Raw genomic sequence first — 17,089 nt, forward strand, 5'->3', positions numbered from 1 at the left:
ATTTGATGTCTAATAAAATGAAGAGAGTGGTGAGAAAGGAATTGGCGCTAGGGACCATTGTCTCTGAAGGAGGGGGGCAGGGTGGGGGAGGGTGGCAATCCGAGGTAAAGATGTGCTGCATTTTCATCTCAGCAGGAAAAATGAGAAAGGAGGCACAGGGTATACTTGCTGGGCTGAGAAACAGGGGCATAGGGATTCAGATCAGGGAGCTGATCTCAGTTGCGGTAGAGGGATCAGAAGGAAGAGATAATCATGTCACATATGGTGAGCTGAAGACTCATGGGGAGGGGGAGTCTGGTTAGGCTGCTTCTTCAATCTCTTCTTGCTTGATCTCCTACCTAGTTATCCGCGAACAGCAGTATGAGATCATCATCGTTCCAACCCTCCTGGTTGGTACCTTCCTCATTCTCCTTGGCGTCATCCTGTGGCTTTTTATCAGAGGACAGAGAGCCCAACAGCAGTCTCCAGGAGCTCGAGGTAAGATTCACACTGGGGCTGGGCAGTGACCTGGGAAAGATGGAGACGGTAGGAAAGAAGACCCAAGCTTCAGTGAGCTCAAATCTCAAGGACTCTGATGAGATAGAGGGTATGGGTCCCCTCCTGTGGAGTTGAGAGGAGCGCGAGAGCTTTTCTTAGGGATGTCATGAGTTGAAATTAAATATATGAATTTCATATATTCATATAACAAGAAATTTCATAATTTCTTGTTAGCTGAAAGAAGAGAAGGCGAGAGAGGCCTCATGTAACCTCCTTCTGTCTTCTTTGTCCTATTGCACCATCAAATCTTTGGCCATGTGAGTGTCTAAGGACTGGGGAGGAAGCCTGGTGATAAAGCCAAAGGCTTTGTAATGAGCTTCGAAGGATGACATTTTACTCTGTAATACATTCCAACCCTACTTTGTGCTTCTGGAATTTCTGATGTAAAGGAGTAGCCTTAATAATTGTCTTTTTTTTTTTTAATGATTTTTAAAAATTTATTTATTTATGGTTGTGCTGGTCTTCATTGCTGCTCCTGGGCTTTCTCTAGTTTCAGCCAGTAGGGATTACTCTTTGTTGTGGTGCATGGACTTATTCTGGTGGCTTCTCTTGTTGTGGAACATGGGCTGTAGGGCACTCAGGCTCAGAAGTTGCGGTGCATGGGCTTAGTTGCCCTATGACATGAGGAATCTTCCTGGATCGGGGATTGAACTCATATCCCCTCCATTGGTAGGCAAATTCTTAAACACTGGACCACCAGGGAAGTCCCATAATAGTCTTTGAAGCACTAGGTAGGAGATGATAACATGCTATTCTGGCGTATCCCTGAGCATATGATGAAAGAAAATCAGCTTGAATGGAAAACTCAGAGAAAAAAGAAAGGCAAAAATTCCTGACAGAGATATGAATCTCTAGAATGGTGGATCCCTTATCCTTCTCTAAATTGTATCCTAATTTTCTTATTTGTTGTTGTTGTTGTTGAGTCACTAAGTTGTGTCCAACTTTTTGTGACCCCATGGACTGCAGCACACCAGGCTTTCTTGTCCTCTACTATCTCCCCAAGTCTGCTCAAGTTTATGTCCATTAAGTTGGTGATGCTATCTAACCGTCTCATCCTCTGTCAACCCTTTTTCCTTTCCCAGCATCAGGGTCTTTTCCAATGAGTCGGCTGTTCACATCAGGTGGCCAAAGAATTGGAGCTTCAGCTTCAGCAACAGTCCTTCCAATGAATATTCAGGATTGATTTCCTTTAGGATTAACTGGTTTGATCTTCTTGCAGTCCAAGGGACTCTCAAGAGTCTTCTCCAGCACCACAGTTAAAATATATAGCATGTGTAAAACAAAGGTCCTGAAGTTCCCTCACAATTTCCTCTTAATAGTCTTCCCTGTCATAATAAATGGCAAGCCCAGCTCCCTATGTGTTCAATCTAAAATGAAGTCTAAATGAATTCTGAAGATGTCCTTGCCTCCTCTTTCTCTCACATTCTGTATCCAATCTATTGGCAAATCCTGTTTAACTGTACCTTCAAAATGGACTCAAGTCACCTTCACCTCTCATAGAAAATTGTAATACACCGTTACCTAGTTTCCCTGCTTCTGCCTGTATCCTTTTATGGTCTGTTCTCCTCAGAGCAGTGGAATGATTCTTTTAAGGCCTAAGTGAGCCCTGTTAATTCTTGCATGAAACTTCCAGTAGCTTCTCATCTTAGAATGAAAAATAGATTAAATTCTTTCAGTGGCCTTACATGATCAGAGTCCTCTCTGGCCTCATCTCCTGTAACCCTCCTATTATCTCACTTGGTTCCAGGCTCACTGACTTCATTGTTGTTGTTGTTTAGTCACTAACTCATATCCGACTCTTTGCGACCCCATGGACTGTAGCCCGTCAGGCTCCTCTGTCCAGGGGATTCTCCAGGCAAGAGTACTGGAGTGGGTTGCCATTTCCTTCTCCAGGGGATCATCCCCCACCCAGGAATCTAACCTGGGTCTCCTGCATTGCAGGCAGATTCTTTACCGACTGAGCTACGAGGGAAGCCCATAACCAATGGACTGCCAGGGAAATCTAAGACTTTCTTGATTGAGACTCTGGGAAATGTGGAATAATTTGATTTTGGGGACAACTTGAGGGAAGAAGAATAACTTTAGCTTAGAGTTGAGTACTTATCCATACCTCTGTTTCACCCTTGAAAAAATGATAGTTCCCCTGGCAGTTACCACTACCTTTAGGTGTCCATGGTTTGAAGACCTGTTCAGTAGCTTTTTGGATTGTCTCTAGACTCTACTCATACTGAACTGGAATCCTGAGAAAGACTGAATGGAAATGTCTTTACCAATTTTCAGAGGTCCATCTTGAGTTGCCTTAGAAGTAATGGGATTATGACATGTATTCTACAAGGTTTGTGTTGATGCTGGTTCATTGAGAAGCACCTGAAGGTACCTCACATTGACCCAAGAGAGAAAATTGTTGAAGAGAGAAAATTGCTGAAGGGACTTCTTGCTGGTTTTTTGAGGTTCTGATTTCCTGGAGTCCCTGGGGCCAGGAAAAAGCTGGTTGGTGTCACCTCTTTGTTTTAGGTGTTGCCCACGTGCCTCCATCTGGAAACCTAAGCCAGGAAGCAGCAGGACCTGGGGGAACTGTGTTTGTACCACTTGAGGAGAGCTCAGTGGAAAGCCTTCTGCGAACTTCTGCACACACCCTGGCTAAGCTGCAGGTGCCCCGGGAGCAACTCTCTGAAGTTCTGGAGCAAATCCACAGTGGTAGCTATGGGGCCATCTATCGCACCACAGTACACACTGGGAACCCTGCGAAGCCCAAGAGTGTGGTACTCAAGACTTTAAAAGGTAAAAGGAGGAGTATTGGACTTCCTTTCCTCTTTTAACTTTTTTACTGTGAACCCTCAACAGGGAATGCTAACAGGATTTTCAGACATTAGGATGTTGATCAGCAGATAGTTGTGACCACAGTTGGCCCACAATAAGGAGGGAATAGAAAGCAAAAATTCAAGAACAGAAAAGTTCTTCTTTGGGGCTTTCCCTAGCTCAACCTTGCCTATCAAGGCTGTTAAAACTAACTTTTTGCCTATTGGATATTTCTTGGATGAGGATTTTGAGGCTGTTTCTTCATTTTTCTTGACTATTTGATTTCTTTTCCAGATACTTCATTTTCTTTTGGACTGACACTCGTGATGTGGACCAGTAATGATGGATACATAAAACAGAACAAAGATAGGATTAGCAAGAATAATAATCAAAAGGTCTAGAAGTGATATTTTAATGTATGATACTATTTTTATCATTGCTATTTTTATTGAATGTAATTAAAAGCAGAAGGGACAATAAACAATTTCTCCAACAAACAAAAGAAAACAAGCAAACAAAACAGAAGCAAAGTGCTTTAAGAAAGCAACGGAATACAGATCTTTTCTTGGTTTAAAACATTGAGGTTTGGGAGAAGATTGTCACCTCAGCTTAATCTGTGTAATAGTCACACATATTTGTAAGCTGCACACCATCCTGGATTCCTTATTCTGCAAATCTATAAAGCTCTGTCGGAAAGTCATTCTTCAGGCATCAAATGAGAATTATGAAATTTGAATCTATGTATACATATCAACCGTTAGTTTTCTATTCCTTCAACAAAATATTAATATCTATGTTATAGTCAGGGGCTTCCATGTAGCTCAGCAGTAAAGAATCCGTCTGCAGTGCAGGAGAAACAGGGTTGATCCCTAGGTCAGGAAGATCCCCTGGAGAAGGAAATGGCAACCCACTCCTGTATTCTTGCCTGAAGAATCCCATAGACAGAGGAGCCTGGTGGGCTACAGTCCATGAGGTCCCAAAAGAGTCCGACATAGCTTAGTGACGAAACAACAAGAAAATAGTATGTGTGGTAATATTTTAATGTAAACAGAACAGTTGTCTATTAGGCAGAGGAAAGTCTAGCTAGTTCTGAAGAACTGTGATTCTATGTTACCTTTGATAAAACAACCGTGACATCAAAGATCATCTAATTGATCCCCTTTCTGTTTACTTTTGGTCTGTGCTCATTCCCCTTTGGGGCCTTGAAATTTACCATCTGAGGCTGCTTCCTGCCTCGTACTCCCCGTTTCAGTGGTGACACTCTGACTGCTCATCCCCCATGGTTCTTCTGTCCTCCACAGAACCAGCTGGGCCCCAAGAGGTGCAGGATTTCTTAGGGCGAATCCAATTCCATCAGTACTTGGGCAAGCACAGGAACCTGGTACGGCTGGAAGGCTGCTGCACAGACAGGCTGCCGCTCTACATGGTGCTGGAGGATGCGGCCCAGGGAGACCTGCTGAACTTCCTCTGGACCTGTCGCCGGGTGAGTGGCGGGGCAGAGGTGTTAGGAAGAAAGGCTTGACCTGGCTGATGAGCTGTGCACATACCAATTAGCCAGACTAGGAAGAAAGCTTGACCTGGTTGATTAGCTGTGCACATACCAATTAGCCTGACAAATTCTGTTCTTCCTTCATTCTGCTATTCACCTACCTTCTTAATTGTCTTCCTGATCATGGCACTTCTCTGCATACCTGGGAATCTCTCATACCATCTCTCCTTGAATCTTTAAGTTTTTGTACATTTTTTAGTCTTTAAATTTTTATTTATTTATTTTTGGCCATGCCATGTGGTTAGTGGGATCTAACTTCCCCGACAAGGGATCGTACCCAGGCCCTTTGCAGTAAAAGTGTGGGTTCCTAACCACTGGACTGCCAAGGGAATTCCCAAGTCCTTCTATTTTTGTGTCTTTGCCCTAGCTTCAGTAACTGCGTTTAAGAATATTTCTTTCCCTATTTTTTCCTTTAGATCTTTTCATGTCATTTTGATGTAATGCCTTTTTCTTTACATCTTTAGGATGTGATGACCATGGATGGTCTTCCCTATGACCTCACAGAGAAACAAATATATCACATTGGGAAGCAGGTCCTTTTGGCTTTGGTAAGGCTTGGAGAAGTGACAACAGATGGTAGTGATCTTTCTTGTTAGCCTTGTATTTAATGTCATATTTCTCATATTTATGTTCTCAAATGGGGTATATATTATAAATGAAGTCGGATGGAAGTTAGGGGGCAGAAACTCAAGCATCAATAAATAGTTTTCAATTCTCTCTTTATGAAATTATTTAGATAATATAATTCAGGATTGGTAATTCTAGGTAGAAAGTGGCCAATTTAGGGTTTATAGAAGAAACAGGAAGGGTTTTATTTCTTTTCTTGTTTATTAAAAAATAATTTTTTTGGCCACACCATGAGGCATGCAGGATCTTAGTTCCCCGACCAGGGATCAAACCCGTGCCCCGGGAAGCACAGAATCTTAACTACTGGACCACCAGGGAAGTCCCAAGAAGGGTTTTAAAAGATTTCTCAGTCTTAAAGGTAAAAGCACCAGGGCCAGGAGCTATATGTCCACATGTTGTTGTTTTTCAATCACTCAGTCGTGTCCAGCTATTTGAAGCTGTATGGACTGTAGCCAGCCAGGCCCCTCTGTCTTCCACTATCTCCCAGAATTTGCTCAAATTCATGTCTGTTGAGTCGGTGATGCTATCTAATCATCTCATCCTCTGATGCCCCCTTCTCATACTTCCCTATATATACGTTACCAGATGTAAAAGAGGAAAAGATAAGCTGGTAGAAGATTTAGGAAGAGAAAACGAATGGGTGAAAGGCTACAGAGCAAGAAGGATGTTTATAATTTGTACCTAAAGAACAAGAAATACTAGCTCAGAACGTTAGGTAGGAGACTTGCTGTAACACTGAATGTGACAGGAATCGCATATACTTGAAAAAGAACAAAGAACAAGCAGAAGAGGAGGAATAAGAAAGGGGTGAAAATGAGATCATTTCTTTATTTTAAACTAACCTAAATAGGGACTACCCTAGTGGTCTGGTGGTTGACTCTGCACTTCTAACGCAAGGGGCACAACTTTGATCCCTGGCCAGGGAACTAGGACCCCATATGCCTTATCAATGTCATCCAGGTGCAGTGGTTCTCAAACACCTTCTTGGCTGTGCTGGAATAATTTTGATACTTCTTAAAAATATGGATTACCAGGCTCCTCTTCCTAGATTTTGGTTAAGTAAATCCAGAGTGAAAACCTTAAGAATTTATAAAGCTGTCAGGTAGTTCTGATTTGTGTGCATGCTCAGTAGCTCAGTTGTGTCCAACTTTGTGATCCCATGGACTGTAGCCCTTCAGGATCCCCTGTTCATGGGATTTTTCCAGTCAAGAATACTGGAGTGGGTTTTTACTTCTGGACTAAAAAGTATTAGTAGAATTTGTAATACTTCCTATGAATTAGAATACCTGGCTCTGGTCACTTAATACCTATGTGGCCTTGTGTAATCATTTAGATTTATCGGAAAGCTACTTCCCTAACCTCATCTAGTTACTCTAGGGACAAAATGAGATGATGTAAAACTGTATATAAATTTACTATTATGACAGTTTTGCTATGTACTGTTGTTGTTGTGCAGTCACTAAGTTGTGTCTGACCGTTTGTGACCCCATGGCCTGCAACATGCCAGGCTTCCCCATCCTTCACTATCTCCCACATTCATGTCCGTTGAGTTGGTGATGATATCTAACCATTCTCATCCTCTGCTGCCCTCTTCTCCTTTTGCCTTCAATCTTTCCCAGCATCAGAGTCTTTTCCAATGAGTTGGCTCTTCACATCAGGTGACCAAAGTATTGGAGTTTCATCTTCAGTCTTTCCAATGAATATTCAAAGTTGATTTCCTTTAGGATTGACTGATTTGATCTCCTTGCAGAACAGTTTGGGAGACTGCTACTACATATTTTAAACCTACTTCTCTTCTTGTCTAGCTGGTCTCTACCCAAGAAAAATGTGAAATCAGGCCAGGGCCAGAGTCAGAATATGAGATTTTACTTTCCAAACCCAGTATGAATATTATTTGGCTTATTTGCTCAGTTTGCTACTCTTGGTTTGTTTGTTTAAAGCAAAGGTAGTGTATTTACTAATAAATTTGTCTTCAGAAATAAAAAGGGTATATCAATGTATCAAAAATGTATGGATCAATGTCAGACCCAGAGAATGTACAATACAAAAAGTGCACCCTGTTGTAAGCTCTGGATTCCAGTTGAAAACAGCGTATCTGTATAGGGCTTCCCTGGTAGCTCAGCTGTTAAGCAATCCACCTGCAATTCAGGAGACCCTGGTTCGATTCCTGAGTCAGGAAGATCCCCTGGAGGAGGGCATGGCAACCCACTCCAGTATCCTTGCCTGGAGAATCCCATGGATGGAGGAGCCTGGAGGTCTACAGTCCATGGGATCAAAAAGAGTCGGACCCAACTGAGCAACTAAGCACATAGGGCTTCCCAAATGGTGCAGTCATAAAGAATCCGCCTGCCAATGCAGAAGATGCAAGAAGAGACTTGGTTTTGATCCCTGTATCAGGAAGATCTCCTGGAGGAGGAAATGGCAAACCACTCCAGTTTTCTTGCCTGGGAAATCCCATGGACAGAGGAGCCTGGTGAGCCACAGTCCATGGGGTTGCAGAGTCATGACTGAGCAACTGAGCACATAGGTTCATCAGTTGTAACAAATGTATCACAGTGGTGCAAGTTGTTAATAATAGAGGAAACTAAAGGGCAGGAGACATGAGCGCTCTGGGTTTTTCGCTCAACTTTGTTTCCACCCTAAACAACTCATTAAAAAAAAATAAAGTTTTTATTTTTTTTAAAAGGATGAATTTCTGGTATCAGTTTGTTGATCTTAAACACAATGCAAAAATGTCTGATTCATTTTAAGTATTGTGCTTCTTATGAATTAGAATATTTGGTTCTGGTCACTGCCGCTTAGTACCTGTGTGGACGTGACATGTTATTTTTTTTTTTAATTAAACTTTTTATTTTGTATTGCAGTATAACCGATGAACAATGTTGTGATAGTTTCAGGTGGACAACAAAGGGACTCAGCCATATAAATACATATTGCTACATTTAAAATGGACAACCAACAGGGACCTACTATAGAGCACAGGGACCTCTGCTCAGTGTTATGTGGCAGTCTGGATGGGAGGGGGTTTGGGGGAGAATGGATATGCCATCATTAATGCGGCTTGTTCAGGGTAGAAAATGTCTGTTCGAGGATCTACTTCACTTTATCTGGGACCCAAGACATGACCTCAGAGAGCTGATCCATTTTGACCTCACGTTGACAGGAATTTCTCCAGGAGAAACGTCTGTTCCATGGCGATGTGGCAGCCAGGAATGTTCTAATCCAGTGTGACCTCACTGCTAAGCTCTGCGGGCTGGGCCTGGCTTACGAAGTTCACTCCCGAGGGGCTATCTCGTCCACTCGCGTCGTACCTCTCAAGTGGCTTGCCCCGGAACGGCTTCTGCTGAAACCAGCTGGCATCAAAGGAGACATGTACGGTTTGTTCCTGGCCCGTGGGGTTCCTCCTTTCTTGACTTCAGTGTCCTCCTGCCTGTGAACATGCCTGGGTCTATTGTCAATTAAGTCTACGCATGAAGTCTCTGCTTTGAAGCCAGACAGACTCTCAAGCAAAAATGTGTGTTATGTGGCAGAGCTCATATTTGGCAGTTGTCTGCAATCCTTTTTTAGTGCCTCCTGAAGTATCCCCTCTGTGTTAGATTAGAAGCCTTAATTCGGAGAGAAAAAATGAAAAATGAATAGATTATTCACACCAATATCTGAGGACTTGATTTGGTAGAGTTTTATCTCTTTATCTAGTTTTATCTGAAAAAGGCAGTTCCATGTAATCAAAAGTTTAAACTAGGAACTATTAAAATAAAAGGATATACATATATGTATACACATACATATGCATATATGTATGTGCTGTGCTAAATCGCTTCAGTCATATCTGACTGTGACTCCATGGACTGTAGTCCGACAGGCTCCTCTGTCCACGAAATTTTCCAGAAAAGAATACTGCAGTTGGGTAGCTTATTCCTCCTCCAGGGGATCCTCCTGACCCAGGGATCAAATCCTATCTGTTACATCTCCTGTATTGGCAGGCAGGTTCTTTATCACTGCGCCACCAGGGAAGCCCATGTATACATGTATTTATATACTCAATTTATTTTAACTTAAAACATATAAATGGATATTTGTTTATCAATCTTTCAGAGGAAGGCCAAGAGGATACATGTGCTATGCTAAATGAAGTTACATGTTGTATTTCTTGTATAAAACAATTGTGCCGCAGTTTGACTGCAGATATTTATTGTTAATTTTGCCCCAGTTTTCTACAGTTGTCTCACTCACACAGTTTGACAACACTCTCTTTTTAGCGGCTTGATTTTAGAGAATGTTTTCAAAGCATTCAACCTAGTTTTCAGGGAGCTAAGGCTTTTGGCATGTATATTTTATCAGCTTACGTAGTATTTAATTATGTAGTTATAGTTACATGTATGATTGGCATAAACAGGATTGCAAAGAATTATAATTGACTTTTGGTAACCATATGACTCATCTGCTTGGAGGAGCAGGTAGGTATAATACAAAATATCTTACCAGCCATGAATGTTAGGAGCTTCAGGGGAAATTTAGAACATTAGTTAATGTGGTGAATCAATTAAGACACTGATTTTTCATTTCATTGCTGTTTCACTGATATCTGCTTTTGAATAGAGGTCTGGAAGTAATAAACTTCCTTGGGAGATACTGCTCATTTCACAATGATGCTGTAGAATAATGAAACATATGGCTCTCAAATCACATTGTTTAGGCAACTACCTACTCCATTTATGTATAAAACTTGCTCTGTTAATGTTTTACCTAGGTTTGGGCAGTTAGATCTACTGAGGAAATAGTAGATAAATGATAAACCCTGCTTGGCCTTGAACTAAGAATAAAAGCTGAAATTTCAGCAGGAAGGAATGGAAAAGATGAAAAAGATACACGGGAATTTTTATGTTTGAGTGAATATGTTTGCATTTGCATAAGCACTCATAGCATTTAACAAATAAGAGTAAATATCTATTAATGTGTAAATACCTATTAATGTGTAATATCTATTTATATGTAATATTTAACAAATAATAGTAAATATCTATTGATGTGTAGAAAGGAGACATAAATCAAGCTCTCAAGCAAATTAGATTCTAAGGGGACTGGACAGAAATATTTTCTAATGGCATAACTACATTGCTTATTGTACCAATCACTTGATTGGTGATTGATTCCCATTCACTGCCATTGTCATGGGTTCTTACTGAAGGTCTCTGGTATTTAAGTGAGCCATCTTTATGAAAGGCAGAAATAAAAATGAAGTAAACAGCTTTGTTTCTTTTGCAGCTGGTCTTTTGGGATCTTGCTGTACGAGATGGTGACTCTAGGTAAGGAGAATCCCCAAAGTAGTGTGCACCCCTGTAGAAATATGCAAGGATGTTTATTTGTGTGGTAGATGGCATTTGCTGTGAGAAGGGGTTTCAGTACAATTGCTGAAGATCCAACTGAGCTGACACAGTTTCAGAATTCAAGCTTGATTTTTGAGATAGTCTTAATAAAGTCATGATTCCCTCCCTATCTGTCTCCCTCCTTCCTCTTTCTTTCCCCCAAGACTTTACCAATTCCATGGTACGTTTTAAAATCCAAGGAGTATTCCAAGGATGATCTTGTGTGTGCTCAGTTTTTCAGTCATGTCAGACTCTTTGCAACCCCATGGACTGTTGCCCGCCAGGTTCCTCTGTCCATGGAATTTTTCAGGCAAATTCTTGCTGGAGGGAGTTGCCATTTCCTTCTCCAGGGGATCTTCCCAACCCAGAGATCGAAACCCCATCTCTTGAGTTTCCTGCAATGGGAGGCGGATACTTGACCACTAGCGCCACCTGGGAAGCCCCTAGGTTGATCTTGTATAAATATACAAATGCTATCTTTAGATTTACTAATCCATTTGACTGAGAAACTGCAGCACTTTCTTTTGTTTGAGAAGGGCAAACAAGAGAGGGCAGATCTTATTTCTCGCTTGGCTTCATTTTGTTACATTCCTAAAGACTTGACATTTTCCTAAATTATCAGGTCTCCTTCCCCCAACATCTCTTTTCTCCAAAATTCTCCAAGTTATACCCTTATCTGATCACCAGGGCTCAACTATATTATACCTGTTAGGTTTCCTAATTTTGTAGGTGATTAGCCCAGGTGGATGGAAAATAATGTTAGTTATAGTTTATATTCTAGAAGACCCTAAAGTTGTCTTACTCGTCTCACTCTTTCCATACCATCAGGGGCACCTCCATATCCTGAAGTCCCTCCTACCAGTATCCTACAGCATCTCCAAAGAGGGCAAATCATGGAGAGACCCAGTAGTTGCACACACACCATGTAAGTGGCTTTTAAAATCTTTTTTGCTCTTTATCAGTCATGCCCTTTGTGAAGTGGCTCAGATGATCGTCAGCTGTCCTCTATGTGCTAAAGTACAACCTTAAACCAAACCTATGCAGAAAATACATCTGCTCATATATATGTGTATACGTGTCTTTACATTTGTGTGTGTGTGTGTGTGTGTGTGTGTATGCATGCACACACACAAACACACACATACACAATATGGAGGCAGCCACTGAATGCTATATTAGTAATTTAGATTTGCTAACATTGTTAAAGCTTAGTTCCTCTGGAATCTTTTAAAACAGACAAAATCCAATGCAGGTACAGCACTGTTTTGGCTATATAAATATCAGTCTCAGAGACTACCAGCTTCAGTTCTAATATAGTTGTCATAAAATCCACAGTTACTCACTGGTTCCTATTTGATATTTAACTTAAAAAAATATTTTCCTGGTTCTAAGCATGTTCGAAGTCCATCAGAAGAAAGACGGTGAGAAGAAATTAGACAGCAGAAGGAAGATATCAAATTTGCTAGCAGAAAGGGACAGTTGGTGAACTAACATAGAAGCAGAAAATTAAAATTACACACAGAGTTTCATAAACAATAAAGTACAAAACAGGTTATTATAGACTATAAGAAAGGCTTCAATTATTTTTAAGAAGGCAGGAGATAATATATTGATATACATTTCTATTTAAATTGCTGCTATTTTGTAAATTCTTCAGTACTGAAAAGCTAACTTTCCAGCACCTGAGTTCCCCACAAATACAAACAGTAATTGTATCAAGCATATTAAAAATGCTAAAAATCATCTGTATATACTTATACACACATAGTATAGTGATACTGGCTGGGTATACTAGAATGAAATTATTGACAAATATTTCTTGTAGGCTTTATATATATATGTGGCTGTCCTTGATACTGGCGATAGGCAGAGATATTTAACTGAAAAAGTACCTGATCTTGAGGCATGTAACATTTGGATAAGGAATACTTGAAAGAATATGAAAATCAACAGAAAGTGTGAAGCAATGAGTAGACTGGTTAAAAGCTCCGATTCATGTCATAGTCAAAAAGACACATGTTCAGTCTTAGTCCTATATGTTACATTGTTTACTTAACTTAAAATAGGTAAAATGATAGTCCCACCTCAAAGTAATTGTGAGGCTGCAATGAAATAGTGCATGTTAAGTTTCCCTTCCATGCCTTTTGGGCTTCCCTGATGACTCAGGGGGTAAAGAATCTGCCTGCAATGCAGGGGACACAGGAGACTCAGGTTGGGTCCTTGGGTCGAAAAGATCCCCTGGAGGAGGAAATGGCAACCCACTCTAGTATTCTTGCCTAGAAAATCCCATGGACAGAGGAGTTTGGTGGGCTACAATCTGTGGGGCTGCAAAGTCAGACATGACTGAATAGTCGACTAAGCACACCATGCCTTTTATAATAAGTATGTTCTTGCTAAATGTTAGCAGTATTAGTAGAGTAACATAACATCTTACACAAAGCCTAATGGTACAACATTAAAGAGTGTGGGAGACACAGTGTGTGCTGAGGTTATAAGGGAAGGAATTGAAAATTCCTATTTTTTTAAAAATAAATTTATTTATTTTAGTTGGGGGCTAATTACTTTACAATATTGTAGTGGTTTTTGTCATACATTGACATGAATCAGCCCTGGGTTTACATGTGTTCCCCATCCTGAACCCCCCTCCCTCCCCATCCCATCCCTCTGGGTCATCCCATTGCCCCAGTCCTGAGCATTTGTCTCATGCATCGAACCTGGAATGGTGTTCTGTTTCACATATGATAATATACATGTTTCGATGTTACTCTCTCAGAACGCCCCACCCTCACCTTCTCCCACAGAGTCCATAAGACTGTTCTATGCATCTGTCTCTTATTGTGTCTCGCATATAGGGTTATCATTACCATCTATCAAATTCCATATATATGCATTAGTATACTGTATTGGTGTTTTTCTTTCTGGCTGAAAATTCCTATTTATACCATTAGGAAAGAATACCAGGGAGAAGATATTAATGCCTTGGGCAGAGCATAAGCAAAGAAAAAGATGGTGTTACTAACCATGTCTGGGGCATAGCTAGATGTTGTCTTAGGAGGAGGAGAGGGCTCCTGTTAAGCAAGGCCTATGTGGTAATAGGATGCCGACTTTATAAGATGAACAGTAGGAAACTGCTGTAGGTTCTTGGGCGGGAATGAGACTTGATGAAGAGCGTTTGATAACAGACTGTGTTACACATTCTCTAGAAACTGGATTGAAACAAACACAGATCAAATGTGGTAAATACATCTATCTAGATTAAGGCCATTTCCTTGAGAAGCTAAATGATAAAGGGAGAAAATGACCTGGATTAATGGAAAGAACTATCTGATTACAGTACCTGAAATTAGTATGAATCATGTTATTCCATATCTTCTTGTTTTCCCCTGTTGTAATGTAGCTCATACTGGTAGGTAAGTTATAGCAGTGGTCTGGAATGATGCAAGTTCATAATATGTAGGATGAAAACACTTAACTTCTGAAAGAGTTTTTGGTAATAGAAAAAACAGCAAAACTGTTTTGTCCTACTGGTTGTAGTACAGCAGAAACCAACATGACAGTGACTGTAGCCTGACAGGTTCCTCTGACCATGGAATTCTTCAGGCAAGAATACTGGAGTGGGTAGCCATGCCCTCCTCCAGGGATCTTCCCAACCCAGAGATCGAATCCAAGTCTCCTATATTGGATTCTTTACCATCTGTGCCCTGAGGGAAGCCCATAAAGCAACTATATCCCAATTGAAAAGAAAAAGAATAAGGTGATAAATAGATGAAATAGGATTAGAAGATTCTAGTATTATGCTGAATAAAGGAACTCATGTGAATTCACATTCATGTAAAAAAATTTTGCATTCATGTACAAAAAAATGATTCTTTGTTGACTGAGCCACTAGGGAAGCCCATAGTATAACTATTGACTAGTATTAACTAGTATACTATTCATGTGACTAGTATAACTTTTCTCTACACTTAGGTGTGTTCAATGTTTTCCATAATAAAGGTACAGCAGAAAAAAATCATCAGTCATTCCTATTATAAAAAGGGTTAAGATATTAAGAGATTTAGTATTTAGGAAGGTGAGAAGGAATAGTATTCTCTGGGAAGAATACGGGACAGGGTGATGAATAGATTACAGAATTGTAGGTTTCTTTTGTTAAGATTTGTAAGTGAAGAAACATGTTTTTCAAACATTTGCCTTGTCAAGGAAGTCAGTTTCTCTTGTCCCCTTTCAGGTATGGTCTCATGAAGTCCTGCTGGCGTTGGAGTGAGGACAGCCGCCCCTCACTTCGAAAGCTACACTCGTGTCTCGAAACTGCTGCTCAAAGTGCAAATGACAAGGCTGTGTTGCAAGTACCGGAGTTGGTGGTACCTGAACTGTATGCAGCTGTGGCAGGTATCAGCGTGGAGAGTGTCCCCTACTGCTACAGCGTCTTCTGAAGGTCCTGGGACAACACCTACTTTGGGGAGATCGTATACTCTTGAAACCAGTTCCTCCAAGAACAAAGACTTTCTAGTGGGAGTTAAAGGGAGAAATGGGACATGGATCTTGAATCTTCCCCTACACATTTCCCTAGAAACCTGAAATGATGCTGGATGAGGCTGCCCTCATCATGTACCCTTGAGACGGAGAAATGCAGTTTCATTTCTGCTGTCCCAATTCTGAAGATACAGGGTAGATGGGCTGGACAGTGTCGATACAAGGGAGGTTTTACACATTTGCAATCTGTGTTGCAACATGACATAGATAAGTTGGTCCCTCCTACCACAGGCTGGTTTCCTTCGAAATGTGCTTTTATCTAGACTATAGTAAGGTCCAGAAAATTGGAATCAAATGAGGGAAGAGAAAGTTGATAAATTGATGAGAAGAAAATGAAAGGTTCTATTTGCTCGGGAGTATAGATGAGGACCAAGGTCCATCCTTCACAGAGAAGGGAGAGGAAGGTCACATAGTTCTTCGTTCCTGGTCCGTTCATACAGGGATGAAGGAGAACCATTAAGGAAGATTTCTGAGCTCATCCTAAGGTATCAGCTAACCCTATATGGAGAAATACAGTCCCCTTTTCTCTGATTCTGAGATAGGTAAATCCTGTTGGTACTATTCCAACTAGAAGCTGGAGAGGTGATTTCGTGATTAAGAGCATTTGTTATGTATCATCCATCAGGCTGGCTTTCTGGTCCCTGTTAGAATAGGGAAATCAACCCTGAATATTTATTGGAAGGACTGATGCTGAAGCTGAAGCCCCAGTACTTTGGCCACTTGATGCGAAGAGCCGATTCATTGGGAAAGACCCTGATGCTGGGAAAGGTTGAGGGCAGGAGGAGAAGGGGGTGACAGAGGATGAGATGGTTGGATGGTATCGCTGACTCAATGGCCATGAGTTTGACCAAACTCCGAGAGATAGTGAAGGACAGGGAAGCCTAGCATGCTGCAGTTCATGGGATCACAAAGAGTCGGGCACGACCGAGTGACTGCCCGACAAATGAGACTATGGAGACTGAGCTCAGAGAGTCTATTAGGGTTGATGATGAATAGGCTGTGTATGTATTTAATAAATGGGAAATATGGAAATCAAGCAAGTGTGCTTAGTAGGTCAGGATGTCTTTAAGGAGTGCTAGAAAAGGATGTAACCTGAGATAGAAGGATGGTACATTCTGATTTTCAATCATTCAGTGATGTACTGTGAAACTTATTTCATTAAATTAATATTTATTGAGTGAAAGTATACATTTTGGGTTATACAGTTGCCAAAATCTTGACAATAAGGAAGATGAAAGTAAATAAATGTAAGTTAATGTCAACAGGAAAATTCAAGAGACAATCTACATTGTCAGAAAAAGATTCCTCATGTGTTAAAAGGGGATAATAACTACTTCACAGGGTTGTTGTGAGAATGGAATGAAAGGGTGTTATTTGTACCACATGTGGCACGTACTATATGACAATAAATATTAATTTCCTTACCCACCCCTTTACTATCCTAAGTTTTCCTTCATATATTTTTCGTTTAACATCTGTGGTGACCAAGAAGAGAACCTTGGTCTGTCAGTCACACTGCAAGGCAGGACATACTTAAAGATGATGATATAGTACAAATTGTTGTTGTTTAGTTGTGTCTGACTCTTGTGACTACATGGAATGTAGCCCCCCAGGATCCTCTGTCCATGGGATTTCCCAGGCAAGAATACTGGAATGGGTTCCTTCCCCAGGGGATCTT

General features: G+C 40.9%; 1 protein-coding gene across 3 annotated transcripts in view; it reads left to right on the forward strand.

Annotated features, from left to right (window-relative positions):
- Window positions 1–16,839, forward strand: part of STYK1 (serine/threonine/tyrosine kinase 1) — a 50,402-nt gene extending 33,563 nt beyond the window's left edge. For all 3 annotated transcript variants that reach the window (XM_081589352.1, XM_081589353.1, XM_081589354.1), the window contains 8 exons: window positions 343–477; window positions 3,052–3,318; window positions 4,638–4,819; window positions 5,350–5,433; window positions 8,676–8,884; window positions 10,778–10,818; window positions 11,707–11,803; window positions 15,107–16,839. In XM_081589352.1, coding sequence (XP_081445478.1) covers window positions 343–477; window positions 3,052–3,318; window positions 4,638–4,819; window positions 5,350–5,433; window positions 8,676–8,884; window positions 10,778–10,818; window positions 11,707–11,803; window positions 15,107–15,311 — 1,220 coding nt within the window. In that variant the 3' untranslated portion in view covers window positions 15,312–16,839. The remainder of the gene's footprint in view (window positions 1–342; window positions 478–3,051; window positions 3,319–4,637; window positions 4,820–5,349; window positions 5,434–8,675; window positions 8,885–10,777; window positions 10,819–11,706; window positions 11,804–15,106) is intronic.
- Window positions 16,840–17,089: the final 250 nt, after the last annotated feature.

The sequence above is a fragment of the Giraffa tippelskirchi genome, chromosome 4, assembly GCF_054371585.1.
Source record: "Giraffa tippelskirchi isolate mGirTip1 chromosome 4, T2T-mGirTip1v1.2.pri, whole genome shotgun sequence".
Taxonomy (NCBI): Eukaryota; Metazoa; Chordata; class Mammalia; order Artiodactyla; family Giraffidae; genus Giraffa; species Giraffa tippelskirchi.